We start from the raw sequence: 18,588 nt of genomic DNA on the forward strand, positions 1-18,588 counted from the left end.
TTTCTACAGTTAGCTTTTCCCACTTGATTGTGCATCCAGGGCTTCTATCTGTATATATATCCTATATAGGGCTTCCCTGGCAGCTCAGCAGTAAAGAATCTGCCTGCAATGCACGAGACACAGGAGATGTGGGTTCAATCCCTGGGTTAGGAAGATCCCCTGGAGGAGGGCATGGCAGCCCACTCCAGCATTCCTGTCTAAAAAATCCTATGGACAAAGGAACCTGGCGGGATACAGTCCACGGACTGTATCAGACACGACTGAAACAACTGAGCACAGCCAACATGTGTAGATATCCTGCATCCTTTTAACAGTGGTGTAGTTTCGTTCATAGGGGCTGGAGTTCAGAATATACCTAAAGGTAATAGTGGTAGGTGCCAAGTGTGTCAGAGCTGGAAAGAAGTCCAACTTCCCACACTTATGTGACAGATGGGGAAATGAGAGAAGAAAAATCATAGTTGGCAGCAGACCCAGGATAATGCAGTTCAGCTTTCCTTTCATGCTGAGTGCTCCATCTCTTCCTCTCTTCTCTTAGAGTAATAAAAATACCTAATTTATAAAATTTCAAAGTCCTTTCAAACATTCCTCTGGAACGGTCTTCCCAAGAGAGATGGAACCCCGATGGCATGACTATTCTGGACTACTGTCCAAAACCTACCAAAAAAATCACTCTTACCAAACTCCTGAGCGACCTTCCATGGAGTCTTTGTTCCTTTTAGCTGCCACAGGGAGATCTGGATGTCCTGTTCTCAAACATCGATGACATCATCAAGGTGAACAGAAGACTGCTTCATGATCTGCAGGAGACAGCCTCCAGGGAAGAGGAACAAGTGCAGCTGATCGGTGAGCAAAAAACCAGGCCGTTGGCAGCCTGAGATTCCTGTGGAATTGTTCTAGGCATGTGGTCATTGCTGTACTTTCCCCAGCATTCCAGGGAGATGCAGCTCAATGAGAGGCTGTTTTGGGAGTCCCTGAAATGCAGTATGTCAGAGCTAGCAGGACCCTCAAATGATATCCAGCCCAACCCTATCACTACAGACGAAGAGACTGAGGCCTAAAGACAGAGAGGGCATACTGATAGACACATGATTGGTTAGTGGTATGGCTGAGACTCTATCCCAGGTTTTTTTTTTCACAGTCGTTCACTGAACAGGTACTTAGTGATCACCTGCAGTGTGCCATTCACTGTGCTGTGTGCTGAGGTTACAGAAGGGTTCAGTCAACCAGAGGGTCTGATCTTCTGTTCTTTTGGGTTAGTGAGTGAGAGAGACAGAAGATACACAGATAAACAGGAGAATTTTAAGTAGTAATTTGTAATTTAAAGAATAACAAATATGGTAACTTTTGAGAAAAGAGAAGGCCTCCTGAGGAGAGGACATTTGAACTGAGACCTTTTAGGGAGGAGCCAGCTATGAGATGATCTGGACAAAGAGTAGAGAAAATAGGTATTTAGAGGCCCTATTCTTAGGCAGAGATGAGCCTGGGATATTTGATGGACAAAGCTGGTGAGGCTCCAGGGCAATGAGCGAGGGGAGAGTATAGGAGATAGAATAGAAGAGGCAGAGAAGGACCAGATCCTGCAAGGCCTTCTAGGAGTGTGGATTCTCTCCTAAGTGTGATGAGACATCATTGGACAATTTTGAGCAGGGGAGTGATTTGGTCAGATTTCGTTTTCAAAGATCCTTTTGGTAGTTGTGTATGGTGGATTGTGAAAGAGTGGCAAGAGTGGAAGTAATGAGATCAGCTGGTGCTTTTACCTTCACCTAGGTGAGAGATGGAGGTGGACTCCTGATTCTGAAATAGTTAGGATGACCAGACATAAAGGAGGAGGAATGGGTAGGTGTAAATTTCAAACTTCTGCAGTCCCTTTCTGTCTCCTGTTCTGGGGCTTGATAAAACGTCTATGGTTAGGGGTTTTCAGGTGGAGTCAGAGGACAAAGGTGGATGGGCTGAGAAAGGTAGATGGGCGCAGGCTCAGGAGTTGTGATGCACAGCCTTAGTTGCTCCATGGCATATGGGATCTTCCCAGACCAGAGATTGAATCCATGTCTCCTACATTCACAGGTGAATTCTTTATCACTGAGCCACCAGGAAAGCCCAACTATTTCCTTTAACTGATAGAGGAATACAAAATTAAGGACAAGATTTTTTAACAGTACCTAGGTAGATATTTTTACCTTTTATCATTTTATCTATATTTCTGTTAATGATGACCACTTATTTGAGTGAAATTTTTTGTTACATTTTACTTGTACTGGATTTTAGTTGCAGCATGTGGGATCTCGTTCCCTGACTAGAGATCAAACCCAGGTCCCCTGCACTGGGAGTGCAGTCTTAGCCACTGGACCACCAGGGAAGTCCCTTGAGTAGAAATTGTTACAACCTCGGGTTGAAGATGCTCCAGGGGGTTGGGGACTCTGAGGGCAGCTTCTTCTGTTGCTATGGGTTTGAGATTAAACTAATTCCTCGTTAAGGGTCCTCGCTTGTTCATCTCTGCCTTCCAGTTTAACCTGCAAAAAGTTAAGATGCTACTTTGTCCAAGCCTGGTGACATCTCCATTCCCTGGCTTCCCTGTTTCCCTGATAGATTTGCCACATAAAATACAAGATGCCCAATTACATTTGAATTTTACATAAACAATGAAAATTATACGAAGTTTACTAAGTATACTAAACTTATACTAAGTTTATCCCATGGAATACTTGGGACATACTTATATTAAAACTTTCATTATTTATCTGAGGTTCAAATTTAACTGAGCATCTTATATCCCACCCCGCCCCCCCCTCCCCCCCATTTTGGCAAGCCTGTCCCCTGGCCTTTACTGAGTGTACAGAAAATAGCCTTCTCATCCTCTGCCCCTTATGGTTAACCAAAAAGAGGTACAAAGAATCCACATGGGTTTTTCTTTTCCTAGGTGCAACTTTGTGCTTGATCAAGGCTGAGCTGGTTTCTACCAGCTCTCTCTATTCCTCTCTCAGCTCCCAGGCCCTGCTATGCAAAGGAGGCCCTTATCCCAGTTTCATATCACAGCATTTTAAAAGATTTTTGGACATCAGGCATGAACCTCCCAAATGAGTCAGGTTCTGTGTTCTTACAAATGATTTCAAATGCAGCTCCCTGTGGAGTTCCCCCACGGGCTCCTGTCACTGGAAGGCACCATGTTCTAGTTCAGTGTTATCTGAAAGAAATGCAGTGTGAACCTTGAATTTAATTTAAGACTTTTGAGTAGCTACATTAAAAAAAACTAAAGCAGTGAAATTAATTTTAATGATATATCTCATTTAACCCAATGTATCCAAAGTAATATTTCAACATGTAATTACTATAAAACTTATTCATGATACGTTCTACTTTTTTTTTTTTTTGGTACAAAGTCTTTGCAATCCAGTGTCATTTACACTGACAGGACATCTTAATTGGGTTTCTCCATATTTCAAGTTCCCAGAAGTCATATATGGCTCATGGCTTATAGGTCAAGTGGTTTAGAACAGGGGCTTTGGAATCTGACTTGCAAGGTTCTGTCACTCACATCTTGTTCATGTCTCTGAGCTTCAGTTTCATGCCATCTGTATGAAAACAGTACCCATTTCGGTGCCAGCCATGACTATGGGTACCTAAATCAGTCCTGAATATTCATTGGAAGGACTGATGCTGAAGCTGAAACTCCAATACTTTGGCCGTCTGATGCAAAGAACTGACTCATTTGAAAAGACCCTGATGCTGGGAAAGATTGAAGGCAGGAGGAAAAGGGGACGACAGAGGATGAGATGGTTGGATGGTATCTCTGACTTGATGGACATGAGTTTGAGTAAGCTCCAGGTGTTGGTGATGGACAGGGAAGCCTGGTGTGCTGCAGTGCATGGGGTCGCAGAGTCGGACACAACTGAGTGACTGAACTGAACTGAACATGAAATAGCCCTTTTTATTCTCATGACCTTGTTGCTTATTGATTATTATTATTAGTGGACAACAGAGGATCTTGGTGTGCTACATGCAGTCCGTGGGGTCCCAAAGAGTTGGGCACAACTTACTGACTGAACAACAACATTATCATCCCCATTTCATTGAGGAAAAACCCGAGACTCAGAAAGGTTAAGTAACTTTCCTAAGGTCAAACAGCTTGACCAGGCAGAGTCATGATTTGAGCAGCTCCTTCAGACAACATCCTGCCTCCCTTTCTCATTTCTCCAGCCAGAGGTATAGTGGCCTTTCGATACTGAGAGTAACTCTTAGCTTCTGTGACTTTCCAATCCGTGACTGAGGAGGACAAGAGGAGAAGAAATAAGTCTTTGGTGTCCCTGCATTCCTGCCTGTTGGACAACTCTGCTCTCTGCTCTAGGAAGTTTGCTTTCCTCCACCTTCGTTACTCCCTGTCTCAAGGGGGGCCTGGTGCATTTCACAGGTACAACACACAGCATCAGCTGGCTTTAGGCTTAGCTGGGCTTCCTGTGGTCTGTGTCTTACTTGCCCTTTTGTGACTAATACGTTTCTCTTCACCCTCACCGCTATCCCCTTAGATAGACAACCAAATAGTCTTGCCTTTTTTTTTTTTTTTTAACATTTATTTATTTATTATGGGCTGCACTGGGTCTCTGTTGCTGTGTGGGCTTTCTCTAGTTGTAGAGAGTGGGGCCTGCTCTCTAGTTGTTGTGCACAGGCTTCTCTTTGCCATGTTCACTTGTAGAGCACAGGCTCTAGGCCACATGGGCTTCAGCTGTTGCAGCTCATGGGCTTAGTTGTCCCAGGACATGTGGGATCTTCTCAGACTAGGGATCACACCAATGTCCCCGGAATTGCAAGGCGGATTCTTATCCACTGGACCATCAGGGCAGTCCTGGAGTAGCCTTTTAATAGCTATTCCTCGTCCCATGTTTTACTCCTGATTTAGTCTCAACATAGTATAGCTCTAATAGACTTTATTTTTTGTCAGCTTCTTAACTCTTATATGTGGTTCATTAGTTAGCTGTATACCACCTTAAGTAATCGTTGGTTCTAGGAATCATCTTTCACACTCGGTGAGTGAAGTGAAGTCGCTCAATCGTGTCCGACTCTTTGTGACCCCACAGACTGTAACCTACCAGGCTCCATCCGTCCATGGTATTTCCCAGGCAAGAGTACTGGAGTGGGTTGCCATTTCCTTCTCCAGCAGATCTTCCCAACTCAGGGATCAAACCTGCATCTCCTGCAATGGCAGTTGGATTCTTTACCACTGAGCCACCAGGGAAGCCCATCTATATTTATATATTTAAAATACATAAAACCATGAGTTCCTACTAATACCTCCAATTCCAGTCCAGTATCTCAGGGTTCATTCTAATCTTTCCTCTTTTCTTATTTGCAGCATCTTTCTGTGACAGGTAGAAATGGTTGCCATTATCTACAATGTGTTTACTTATTTGTTCGAAGTTAGTAGTCACTCAGAGTATTTTTTTTTTTTTTGGTTATGTTATATTTTAATTAGAATTACTAGCCTGTACCTTTGTGGAAAATACCTATGTTAATTTTTTCCTACACCCTTCAGTGTGGTTATGTTATTCATTTGTTGTAGAATTAGGTTCATTCCTTATTTTTTGTTTTCTATTTGGGGTTCCCCTTCCACATCCTGGTTGGTCTTAGCTGTATATTTATTTTGGGAGTATGTAAAATATTACCATCCTTCGAAGATCAGAGCTATATAAGAAGATATATTCAGTAAAGCATTGTTCCCCTCTCATCCCTACTATCCTATCCCATTCCCCGTTCTTTCCATCCCATTCTGTCTCCTCAATAAGTAACTAATCTCATAAATTTCTGTTTTTTGTTTTTAAATATAGAATGTCACAACTTGGCATGTCCTTCATGTGCAGGGGACTGCCAGTCTTTCTTGTATTGTTATAACTTTAGTGTAAGTGCTATTGAAATTGAGCATGGGCGTGATCCTTTTGAAACAAAAACTAGATCATTGTCGCCCCTGCTCAAAACCCTCCAGTTGCTTCCTGCCACCATTAGAATAAACCCGAACACCTTACTATACCATACTTACTTACTTCAAGGCCCTACATAATCTGGCTTCAGTTTCCTGTTTATTTTCTATACTTTGTGCCCTTGCTCACAGTGTTCCAGCCACACCTGCCTTCTTGTGTCACCTGCATGTCAAGCATTCACTTGCCTTAAGGCCTTTTGTGTTTGTCCTTCCCTAAGCCTGGCACTGCTCTTCCCTCAGACTTTCCCAGGGATGGATTCTTTTGGACTGTGATAAACATCCACATCTTTATGGAGGTCTTTCCTAAATAGATCTCCTGTGTGTATGTGCTTAGTTGCTCAGTCATGTCTGACTCTTTGCAACCCCATAGACGGTAGCCTGCCAGTCTCCTCTATCCCATGGAATTTTCCAGGCAAGAATAAACTGGAGTGGGTTGCCATTTCCTACTCCAAGGGATCTTCTCAACCCAGGGATCGAACCCACGTCTTTTGTGTCTCCTGCCTTGGCAGGCAGATTCTTGACCACAGTGACACCTAACTTTTTATCTGGCTTTGTTTAAATGTGTGGTACTCATCACTACCTGGCATCAGTTCAGTTCAGTTCAGTTCAGTCGCTCAGTCGTGTCCGACTCTTTGCGACCCCATGAACCACAGCACTCCAGGCCTCCCTGTCCATCACCAACTCCCAGAGTTTACCCAAGCTCATGTCCATTGAGTCGGTGATGCCATCCAACCGCCTCATCCTCTGTTGCCCCCTTCTCCTCCTGCCCTCAATCTTTCCCAGCATCAGGGTCTTTTCAAATGAGTCCACTCTTTGCATCAGGTGACCAAAGTATTGGAGTTTCAGCTTCAACATCAGTCCTTCCAATGAGTATTCAGGACTTATCTCCTTTAGGATGGATTGGTTGGATCGCCTTGCATATGTAACATATAAATAAATATATTTATTTATTGTCTGTTTTCCCCACGAGAATATCAGCCCCATGAGGCAGGGCCATTATTTCATTCAAAGAACTTACAAGAGTGCCTTATACACAGTCAATACATAAGTAGTTGGTAAGTTTTGGGGAAATGAAGTTTGTGTCAGGTGCTTTATATGCATTTTTAAAATTAATCATCCCAGTGAACACTTGGAGGTGAGTACTATTTGTATTCCAGTCTACAGATGAAAATATGGAGGGTCAGAGGGACCAGATACTCACCCTAGACTGTACTACTGGGAAAAGGTTGGCTGGAGTTCTGGCCGTACTTCTCTCTGACTCCAAAGCCCACATTTGTGACTATCCGTGCTGTCCTGTAGGGTGTCTTTGTAAACAGGGTTTGGAGTTGTACTTGCTACACATGGTATTTATAAAGATATAACATGAATGTGTTTTGTAAACTATAAAGCATTGTCCAAATGTGAGAATTTTCAATATTATTGCTGTAACTATAATGTTTATTAAGCACACACTTCATCATTCTGTCACTTAATCCTACAGCAGCCTTTTGAAAGTGAGATGAAAAAATGGGAACTGAGGAAGATGAGGTGACTTGCCCAAGGTTACAATGCTGGTTAAGCCAGACAGTCTTATGTCAGAGCTGAAGTGCTTAGCTGTGTCACTCACGGCCTCCCTGTTCTAAGCAAGAGGACATGCAGACATGCTTTTGAGAACTTGTTGCCTTTTCACTGTCAGGTAACGCATTTCTGGAATTCCAAGAGGAGTTGGAGCAAGTCTATAAGGTGTACTGTGCCAGCTATGAACAGGCCTTGCTGCTGGTAGAGACCTACCGGAAGGAGCCAGAGCTGCAGCGGGAGATCCAGGGCATCATTGAGGCAGTGCTGTGAGTAGAATGATCTCTACGGATGCCAAGGTCAGGGGCTGTTAAAGTCTTACCCTCTCTTGGGGCTGCTCACACTGTTTCAGGAGTGTCCTAGTCAGGCTAGGCTAGCCTATGCTGCAGAGACAAACAATCCCCAACTCTTTTAGTAGTTTCAACCAATGAGGTTTCCACCTTCCTTATGCTCCAATGTGGGTTAACTTGGGGCTTTTCCCAGTGTCATGCTCACTCTGGAACCCAAGCTGACCCCAGCCACTGTCTGGAACATGGCCGGTGACTTGGCAAAGAACAAAGAACTCTGGAGGGTCTCACACTGGTTACTAAATGTTCCAGGCCAGAAGTAATATCCATTGCTTCTCATAATTTTCAGAGTCCAGAACTAATCACCTGACTTCATCCAGTACCAGGAGGCCAGGGCATGCCTTCCAGCCATGTGTTCAGAGGTAGAAAAGCAGAAACATTTGCTTAACAGCACTCGTGCCCACCATTGGGAGGGCAGTGAGATGGTGGGAACCATGTGCTACAGCACATCTTATCCTTAACCCTTGTGCCCCCTGAAGCCTTCTTTTGGAGTAGCCATGTCCTAGTCCCTCCCAGCCTTCAAAAAAGCCTACTTTCATTTTCTTCTTGGATTCCTTTGATCCCTTCATGGATCTTACAAACTTAGGCTTTTGTAAGGGTCACTAAATACATTTCTACAGGAGTGAGGCAAGTAACAAAAATGAAGGGAGCAGGATGCCAGCTGTGAGACAAAAGGGAGTGATGGAGACTCTGGCAAATCAGAACCAGCAGTCCCTGTATAGAGTGCAGCTGCAGCCCAGCCTCAGCTGATCACTGTTGTATCAAGTAGCTTTTGCTATAGCATATCACCCCAAATATAGTGGTTTAAAATATAAATCATCTCCAAAATTTAAAGCAAATATTTCTCAAGGTCACATTTATGCATGTTAACAATTTAGCTGGACTCAGTAAATGATTTTTCTAGTCCTGGCTGGACTCCCTCACATGTCTGTGATCAACCATAGGTCAGCTTTTCTGATGTTGGCTGGACTTTCCTATGAACATGGGACATACGAGCTGACTCAGCTCTGCCTTTTGAGATCTTGGCTTAGAATTGGCATGCTGTGCCAGACTCAGGAGGTGGGAAAATATTCCCCACTTCTTGGTGGGAGAAGCTTCAAAGTCATATTCAAAGGGTATAGATACAGAGAGTAAAGTAATTGCAACCATTTTTTTTGGTAAACCATCTACCTCAGTTGCTGTGTAGAAATATGATTCCACTGTGGCCAGATCCTCTGATCTTTCAAGAGAAACCAGAAGCTTTGATGTAAGTCTCCCCAGTGTTCAATATTGGCATCTAGTTCAGACATGTTAGAAGCACTGTGTGGGGGGCCCTAGTTGGCACAGAGACTGTTCTTTGTCACATCTTCTGCACTCCGGTATTTCCCAACTAGGCCAGACATTTCTCATGGGCTTTGGCGCCAGGCAGCCTGGCAACGAATCGAGCTCTCTGCTCTTCATTCACCTTGGCAGGAGCCATTTAGTGTCTCAGAACCTAGTTTCCCTACATGTAGAGTGGGAGTAAAAGCAACAGCTCTTGGGGATGTAGTCTCATTGCATACAGGTAATACTCAGTAATTCCCAGCTCTGGTAGTTATCTTGGTTAGGAAGGGATTATGCTTCCCTGAGACCACACTGTGGTTCTCTGCTCCTTCAGTTCCAGTGCTCCCTTTTTATAACAAATTTATTATCCTGAGTTACATTCTGAAAAAAATTCTCCTGCCCATATACATAATTGAAAAAAATAAACACAATAGCTTAGCTATAATTAAAGGAGAAATAAAAGGAAAATAATTTCTAATAATGTAATATGTATTTCAGTATGCAAATGCTTGGGCACCACTACACTAGCAATCACATGTTTATAAGCAAAACAGAGTCAGAAGCCATTCTGTACACAAAGTACAGAAAACCAAAAGAGCAGAGATATGTGTACCCTGAAATGATACAAACTTGACTTCCTTGTGTATGATAAGAGAAAGAAGGAAATAACATAATTGAAGTAGGGATAATACTACATACTGGGAGGCAGAGAAAATGAGGAATGATGTTCTTACAGATGGCCTGTGTCGTATTTACAAAAGTTAGTATCATAGTAATTCCCAGTGTGAAGATATGTGACTGGATGGAGTCCAGGTGTCACAAAAATATCTCAGTTCTTGAAATTGCAGCCCATTTCAAGGCATTCATTCAGTCTCTGAATGTGGAGAGGAGCATATGAAGCGTAGAACAATTCTCCATAATGCAAGACTGTCCTTGCAGGATATTCTGCTTCCCTGGGACCCTGTCCGCTAAATGCCCGTAGCACCCCAGAGCCTGCAGGTTTTAAGACTGCCCTCAGTGGAATCCTCTGGTCTAATGTTGCAGCAGGAATGACATCCTTTCGGTCATCCCAATTTTACTCTGTGTATTTACAGGCAGACAGGAAATAGACTTCCTACGGGAAAGTATAGACATTGGATGGTGGGTGGATGGATGGATGGTGGGTGAATGAATTTTAAGGGGCTCCTACTATGTATGCTGCTCTAGAACAATTAATCACCTCCCTCCTGAAACAGTCATCCCGGCTTTCTGTGCTGAAGATCATGGGGCTCTTTCTGAACCTGGCTGACTAGGATCACACCACCTGGATATCCAGATAGGATAAATGGCACCATCTCATTAGATCTTTGTGATTCCAAAATATGTGCTACCTCCCACTTTTTATTTGGGTGGGTGAGTTGGTGAGGTGTTTAGTTTATCCTAGATCTTAAGGCAACGCTTCCCACCTGGCAGCCAGTGGAATCAGAGGCTTGTCCTTGCAGCCACAGGGAGCTTTGCCTTAGGGAGACCAGTCTAATGGCATGGCTTTCCGTGGGGAGGAGAGGTGGATCAGTCCAACACAAAGCACCTGCAGTTCCATAACAGCTTAGGCAGAGTGTTGGGAGGAGACACATAATCTGTTTTCCTTTATTGGCATTTTTTGTTTAAGTATGAAAGTAACATACTTATTGAAGAAGGGAAATTTCAAACAATACACAGATTACATTAAGTAAAAAGTATAAGTCCATTCCCCCTTGGTTTCCTGTTTCCCATGCCTCCCCCTAGTAGTTAACATGTTCCATCCAAATTTGATTCTGTCTATTTACAGACAGGTAAGAAATAGACTTTCCACGAGAAAGTCTAGATGCTGAATGGATGGACGGATGGATAAATAGTAAGAATGAATGAATTAATGAATTTTTAAGGGACTCCTACTCTACATTCTAGGACTTGTTTTTTCACTTAACCATAGCCATGAATTATTTTACCATGTTCCTTTTTTTTTTTTTTTTTTTTACTATGGTCTTTTTTAATGGCTACATAGGGTTCTTTTCCATAGTCAGCTCATCCCCTGTTGATGGATATTTGAGTTGTTTCCCAAATTTTACTGTCACAGAGTTCCTGAATAACTTCTACCTTTATCCATGCTCACTTGAGTTAATATTTCTGTGGGTAGATTTCTGTAGTAGGATTGAGGGAATTGTATATTTCACAAATTGCTAAATTACTCTCTAAAAAGATCCCACCAACTGATACTTCCACCAAGAGAATGTAAGAGGGCTGGTTTCCCCATATTCATCCAACTCTGGGTGAGTCTTTCAATTTTTTTTGGCCACACCATGTGGTATGCAGGATCTTATTTCTTCAGTCACGATTGCACCCATATCCCCTGCACTGGGAACACAGAGTCTTAACCACTAAACTACCAGGGAAGTCCCAAGTCTTTTAATTAATTTTTATTGCCCATCTGATAGGCTACATAAAGAGTTTTCTCCAAATTACTTTAGAAAGGCTGTAAAGAAAGAGGTTGCTATAATTCTGTAGTTCTTGATGATTGTGGAAAAGAGATGTAATCATATCTTTGAAGGCCCCCTGCCCTCTGTCATCTCTGATTTGTGAGTCAATAGTTGTCCCTCTGAGGCAATTGTCCCTTTCCCCTGAAAAGTAAGCCCAGAGGACCGGAGTTTTGCAAATATCTGACCACTGTTTCCACCTCTCCTGCCCACAGTCAGCCAGGCGCTAGGAAACCCTTGGTGAGAGCAGATGGTCAGCACAGGCATATCCTGACAGATAGTTCCACCCCTGTGTTCCAACCTCCCGCAGTTAATGGGAGGGAGGGGGTAGTTCCCACCTGCTCTGTCTGTTCCAGGCCTTATGGCTGATCTTTCCTGGACATTTGGTCTGGAGGTTTTTTCCATAGGAAGAAGAGCAAGAGGCAAAGGTACTGTGGAGAGGAGGCCAGATAATAGTCATGAGAGGTATTTGTGAGTCTTCATGGAGGACTTAGACATTGAGGTTTGAAACCCTTGTGTGTTTCTCAGAAGGTGGGTCTGAGGGCTACTGGTCATGATCAAAAAAGACTGTTGGAGCCTTGTCCCAGATACCATTGACTTGGGCACTCTTTCTGAAACTTCCAGACATCTTCAGGAAGGGGGCTGGAAATAATCATTTATGTATCAAATGATACATATGGAAAGGACCTTGACACTATTAGTTCTTGTGTTTTGTATTTTCCTTTTTCAAATTAAAATTTTCAAGCCCTAAAAAAAAAAAAAAATTTCAAGCCCTATAGAAAAATAGAATAATGTAATGAACACACACCCCCACCACCTGAAATGAGCAAGTATAAATACCTTCTGTTTGTTGCATCTAATTTTATACTAAGTAATTTAAAGGAAATTACAGATACTATGAGTCTTTACCCTTAAATACTTTATATGCCTCTCTAACATTAAATTCCTATGATTACAAAAAATAAAAAGTTTGAGGGGGCTGTGCCCCAAGGCTTGTGAGATCTTAGTTCCTCCACTGGGGATTAAATCTGGGCCTACAGCAGTGGAAGCACTGAATCCTAACCATCAAACCACCAGGGATTTCCCAAGTTCCTGTGATTTTAAAAGTGCTTCTTATTTGAAGCAGCAGGACCATTTTATTAAATGAAGTATCATGTTCATGCCCAGCAGATGGAGTTGTGCTTGAGACATACCCAAATGGAGATCTCAAATAGGCTAGTTGACGGTGTGAGTCTGGAGCTCTGGGCAGAAGTAAGAAGTGGAGATCTGGGTTTGCCGTGTGTTTAAAGCCATAGGACCAAAGGAGCTCAGGAAGAGAGTGAGTGGAGAAAGGAGGCCCTGGGGCACTCCAACATTGGAGAGAAGCCAGCAGAGGAGGCCAGGAGAGTGGCCTGTGGGGTGAGAGAAGCAGGACAAAGGGCATCTCTGGGGCCAAAAGAAGAAAGTGTTTTGAGAAAGAGGGAATGGTCTGCTATGTCTGCTATTGAAAGACCGAGTAAGCTGAGGAGAGAGAACTGACCTTTGGATTTAGTACATATGGGGAATTGAGGCCTAGAAAAAGGTAAAGTGAGAACTAGCAGCACCCGATGAGGAAATTGAGGACCCCTAAAGGAGGGTGACTTACCTGAGATCACACAGTGAGTTAAACAGCAGAGCTGCCACTAGAGCCTAGGCCCCTTGGTGCCCCCAAGGGTGAACTTTGATCTACTTAACACCACCCTTCTCCCTCAGGCCGCAAGCTGGACCTTCAGGCCTCAGTTTCTTGCTGGTAATTCCTCTGCAGAGGATTACCAAATACCCATTGCTGCTGCAGAAAATTCTGGAGAACACACTCCCTGATACCAGTGCCTACGCTGCCCTTCAGAGGGCTACCTCTGCCCTCCAGGATGTGGTCACCAACATCAATGAGTACAAGAGGCGCAAAGAAGTGGGTAAGGACTTGGGGCATTTAGGCGATACACTAGTGAGAATGCTTCTAGTTAACTATAAACTCACCTCAAATTGGCTTCAACCAGTAAAGTGAAGACAGTCGCTTATGTAACCTACAAGTCCAGAGGTAACGTGGACTTTAAGTAGAATTTTCTGGGAGCTGGTGTCATTTCCCTATAATTCTCTTATCTCTGACCTTCACTATGTGTCACTTGCCTCTTCAAACTGGCCTCCCTCATAACAGTAAGTGGTTATTGCTGTCCTAAGACTCACATCTGAACACCACACCTTCCAGGAGAACTTGGACCCTTTTTCCACTTAGTTATAAACAGTAAATTGGAGCTTCATTCTAATAGGATTCATTTGAGTCATATGCTCACCCTGAACCAATTGCCATGGTTAGGGGAATGCCGTGAACTAACTGATTGGCTTAGGCCTGGGTTGTAAGCCTTTCTTTGAACCTGTCACTATGATAGAGGAGTGGGGATCGTGTGAATTGGCTTTTAACAGTCAGCAGCCACTCCCTGAACTAAAGTAAGATCATTCTTATCCAAACCACATGGCTGCTATACTAAGGAGAAATGAATACTGGGACGCAAAGAGTTGTGTATGTATCAGGGATGAGGGTAGGAGGAGAAAGTGGGGAGATTGCTACCTGTCAAGTTGCTAATACAGAAAGATCTGCAGAGTGTCACAGTGTCCTAGGTAGAGGAAAAACTTACACAACTAAGACAGTATAGTAATGATAATTTAGCTAATGTTTACTAAGGGCTAGCTATGACTTGTTTTTTTCACTTATTATTTTGTTTGATCCTTATGATAGTCCTGAGGTTGGCACTGTTAGTCCCATTTCACAGTTGGGTAAAATGAGAACTTAAGTCATTTGCTCCATTTCCATCATCTTATGTGATCTCCCAGCAATCCTGGGAGGTGGTTGACCTCATTTACAGAAGAGGAAACTGAGGTGCAAGAAGTCAAGCTGGCATGAACCTCTTCAGTCAATGAGGACTCTGAGCCCTGTGTTTTACCTCCAAGATTTGCCATTCTAATGGGTGTGACCCTGATGTTTGAGAAGAGGGCCCAAGAGGTGCCCAGCTGGGATGTTAGGGACTCTTACTTTCCTGGGTCAGCTCTGGTCCCTGTGCCCTTCTTTTCCTCTGTTGGTGCAGCCTCCAAGTACACCAAGGTGGAGCCGCTGAGCCTCCGGGAGCGACTGGCTCGCATCAATACACACACCCTCTCCAAGAAGACCACCCGGCTGAGCCAGCTGCTGAAGCAGGAGGCGGGGCTCGTTCCCAGGGTGAGCAACGGACTGGAGGAAGGGTTGCATGCCAGCCATCCCAAGTGGCAAGACGGTGCGGTGGTGAGGCGGAGTCTTAGATTGCTTTCAGAGATGAGGTGACTGGGACCAGTAAGGGGCAGAGTAGGCACCCTCACTTGATTCTTTTGTTTTAAGTTTGCTGATTTTTTTAAAGATTTTTTGTTGTGGACCATTTTTAAAGTATTTGTTTGAATTTGTTTCAATATTGCTTCTGTGTTATGTCCTCGCATTTTGGCCACAAGGCATGTGGGATCTTAGCTTCCTGTTCAGTTCAGTTCAGTCGCTCAGTTGTATCCGACTCTTTGCAACTGCATGGACTGCAGCACACCAGGCCTCCCTGTCCATCACCAACTTCTGGAGTTTACTCAAACTCATGTCCATTGAATCAGTGATGCTATCCAACCATCTCATCCTCTGTCATCCTCTTCTCCTGCCTTCAATCTTTCCTAGCATCAGGGTCTTTTCAAATGTGTCAGTTCTTTGCATCAGGTGACCAAAGTATTGGAGTTTCAGCTTCAGCATCAGTCCTTCCAGTGAATATTCAGGATTGATTTCCTTTCGGATGGACTGGTTGGATCTCCTTGCTGTCCAAGGGACTCTCAAGAGTCTTCTCCAACACTAAAGTTAAAAAGCGTAAATTCTTCAGTGCTCAGCTTTGTTTATAGTCCAACTCTCACATCCCTACATGACTACTGGAAACACCATAGATTTGATTAGATGGATCTTTGTTGGCAAAGTAAAGTCTCTGCTTTTTAATATGCTGTCTAGGTTGGTCATAACTTTTCTTCCAAGGAATAAGTGTCTTTTAATTTCATGGCTGCAGTCACCATCTGCAGTAATTTTGGAGCCCAGAAAATAAAGTCTGTCACTGTTTCCATTGTTTCCCCATCTATTTGCCATGAAGTGATGGGACCGGATGCCATGATCTTAGTTTTCTGAATATGGAGTTTTAAGCCAACTTTTTCAATCTTCCTCTTTCACTTTCATCTAGAGGCTTTTTAGTTCTTCTTTGCTTTCTACCATAAGGGTAGTGTCATCTGCATATCTGAGGTTATTGATATTTCTCCTGACAATCTTGATTCCAGCTTGCGCTTCATCCAGCCCAGTGTTTCTCATGATGTACTCTGTATATAAGTTAAATAAGCAGGGTGATAACATACAGCCTTGACATACTCCTTTCCCGATTTGGAACCAATCTTTTGTTCCATGTCCAGTTCTAACTGTTGCTTCTTTACCTGCATACAGATTTCTCAGGAGGCAGGTCAAGTATTCAGGTATTCCTTTCTCTTTAAGAATTTCCCACAGTTTGTTATGATCCACACAGTCAAAGGCTTTGGCATAGTAAATAAAGCAGAAGTAGATGTTTTTCTGGAACTCTCTTGCTTTTTTGATGACCCAACGGATGTTGGCAATTTGATCTCTGGTTCCTCTGCCTTTTCTAAATCCAGCTTGAACATCTGGAAATTCACAGTTCAAGTACTGCCTCAAATTCACAGTTGAAGCCTGCCTTGGAGAATTTTAGCATTACTTTGCTAGCATATGAGATGAGATTCTTTGGCATTGCCTTTCTTTGGGATTGAAATGAAAACTGGCCTTTCCCAATCCTGTGGCCACTGCTGAGTTTTTCAAATTTGCTGACATATTGAGTGCAGCACTTTCACAGCATCATCTTTTAGGATTTGCAATAGCTCAGCTGGAATTCCACCACCTCCGCTAGCTTTGTTCGCAGTAATGCTTCTTAACCAGGAATCAAACCCACACCCCTGCACTGGAAGTTAATGAACAGTCCCTCCACTTGATTGTGAAGAGCCAGGGTGGGGCTTTCTCCTCTGCACCTTGTGCTGCTCTTTCTCCAGGGCCTCTTGATATAGGGGTGTGTGTGTGTGTTTTCAGTCACTCAGTTGTGTCTTTTCAACTTTATAGTCTGTAGCCCACCAGGCTTCTCTGTCAGTGGGATTCTCCAGGCAAGAATAATAGAATGGATTGCCATTTCCTCCTCCAAGGGATCTTCCTGACCCAGGAATCAAACCTGAATCTCCTGTGTCTCCTGCCCTGCAGGCAGGTTCTTTACCTTTTAGCCACCAGCAAAGCCCCCGGATACAGATAGGAGAACTTATGTCTGGGTCTGGGCAAGGAACCAGCCTTGAATAGCTACTAGTAGAAACTTAGGTTGACTGAGTACTTATTCTGAACCAGGCATTAATGGTTCCACACGATGAAGTAAATGTTCATATTATCTCATATTATCTCCATGTTGCAGATGAGGAAACAGGCTCCAAGAGGGCAAAACACTTGCCTAAGGTTACACAGACAGGAAGCAAGTGAACCAGAGCTCGTGTGTCTGATTCCATGGTCTGAATACAAAACCACTAAGTCGCACTTACTGCCTCTAACCATCCCACTCAGTTTGGGGACTGGAGGAATGGCTCTGATGCGCGGGTCTGTGGAAAGGTGTGTGTGGGGGTGGTTCCTAGCGAGGACTTGGGACAGAGGTGTACACTGCCCCCACGTGGATGCTCTCGGCCCTCCTAAGCATAACTTTACTCTTCAGACGGAAGACAAGGAATTTGATGACTTAGAAGAGAGGTTCCACTGGGTGTCGCTGTGTGTGACCGAGCTGAAGAGCAACATGGCTGCTTACCTGGACAATTTGGAGGTGAGGGCCCTGTGGTAAATAATTGGGGGGCAGGGCTGGGATACCTGGGCAGGTACATAGGGCCCATTGAACAAGCCCCTGACAAAGGCACCAGCTTCAAGAACCAATTGGAAGAGATCGTAACAGTTGCTGGTTGGAGGCCAGAGAAGGAAGCACTCCTTAATCCAGAGGTTATCCAGCTGGGGCAACTTCTGAGCTCACTGAGTGCTCAGGGACTGGTTCCCACTGGGCAGAGTCAAATTCACTGGAAACAGAGTCCTCTGGAAGGACCCTGCCAGACCGGCGCTAGAGCAGGTGCTCAAAGGGACCAGGCAGGTAATATTATTGACTGAAGTGTATAGGTGTATAGGCCTATTGTCTATTTATGAGACTTTTATGGTAGAGTTCAATATGTAGTAATATTTGGAGTTTGAATGACTGAATAAATGCATAAATGAATAAAATAAAATAAAATGCCCTGTCTCACGGGGATTGTTGCTACATGGGAGTGTGGACCCAATGCTGCCTGTTCTTCTGATTTTAAGGAAGAAGAAAACTGAAAATTGAGACCTTTAGGTAAAATCTCATGATGTGTCCACGTGAGCAACTAATTAAATAAGAATCTAAATGTTATGTGGGCCCAAGAAAATATATTTCTGCAAGCCAGATTCAGCCCACAAGGACACCAGTTTGCATTCCCAACCAGCACATCACTTGCGTTGTGCCCAAATTCCCACTTCGTTCTTGTCATCGATGCTGACTCATTCCATCCACTCTGTCCCTTTTTCATGGTTTTGTTCTCAGTCACATCCATTTGCACAGACCAGCTCAGTCAGATGATAACAGGCTCTTTGGATAATAGGATTTGGGGTGGCATTATTGGAAGTGTGTAGAAGAGAGGTCGTAGTTCTATGCTTTTCTGTGTTGGGCACACCCCCTGCTTGTTCCTGCTCCATCTTGCCCCAGCCTCCAAGGAAAGATAACAGCACAGTGAGTGAGAAGGGGAAGGCTCTCAGAGAAAGAATGGAGGGGTCTTGAGAGAG

The 18,588-nt window shown here is 43.8% G+C and overlaps 1 protein-coding gene across 1 annotated transcript in view; it reads left to right on the plus strand.

Moving 5' to 3' along the window:
- The window catches only part of ARHGEF37 (Rho guanine nucleotide exchange factor 37), a 56,817-nt gene that overhangs the window by 20,753 nt on the left and 17,476 nt on the right, over nucleotides 1-18,588 (plus strand). The window contains exons 3-7 of the mRNA XM_065918895.1: nucleotides 720-843; nucleotides 7,641-7,788; nucleotides 13,392-13,591; nucleotides 14,759-14,889; nucleotides 17,462-17,566. Coding sequence (XP_065774967.1) covers nucleotides 720-843; nucleotides 7,641-7,788; nucleotides 13,392-13,591; nucleotides 14,759-14,889; nucleotides 17,462-17,566 — 708 coding nt within the window. The remainder of the gene's footprint in view (nucleotides 1-719; nucleotides 844-7,640; nucleotides 7,789-13,391; nucleotides 13,592-14,758; nucleotides 14,890-17,461; nucleotides 17,567-18,588) is intronic.

Source organism: Muntiacus reevesi, chromosome 1 (assembly GCF_963930625.1).
Source record: "Muntiacus reevesi chromosome 1, mMunRee1.1, whole genome shotgun sequence".
Taxonomy (NCBI): domain Eukaryota; kingdom Metazoa; phylum Chordata; class Mammalia; order Artiodactyla; family Cervidae; genus Muntiacus; species Muntiacus reevesi.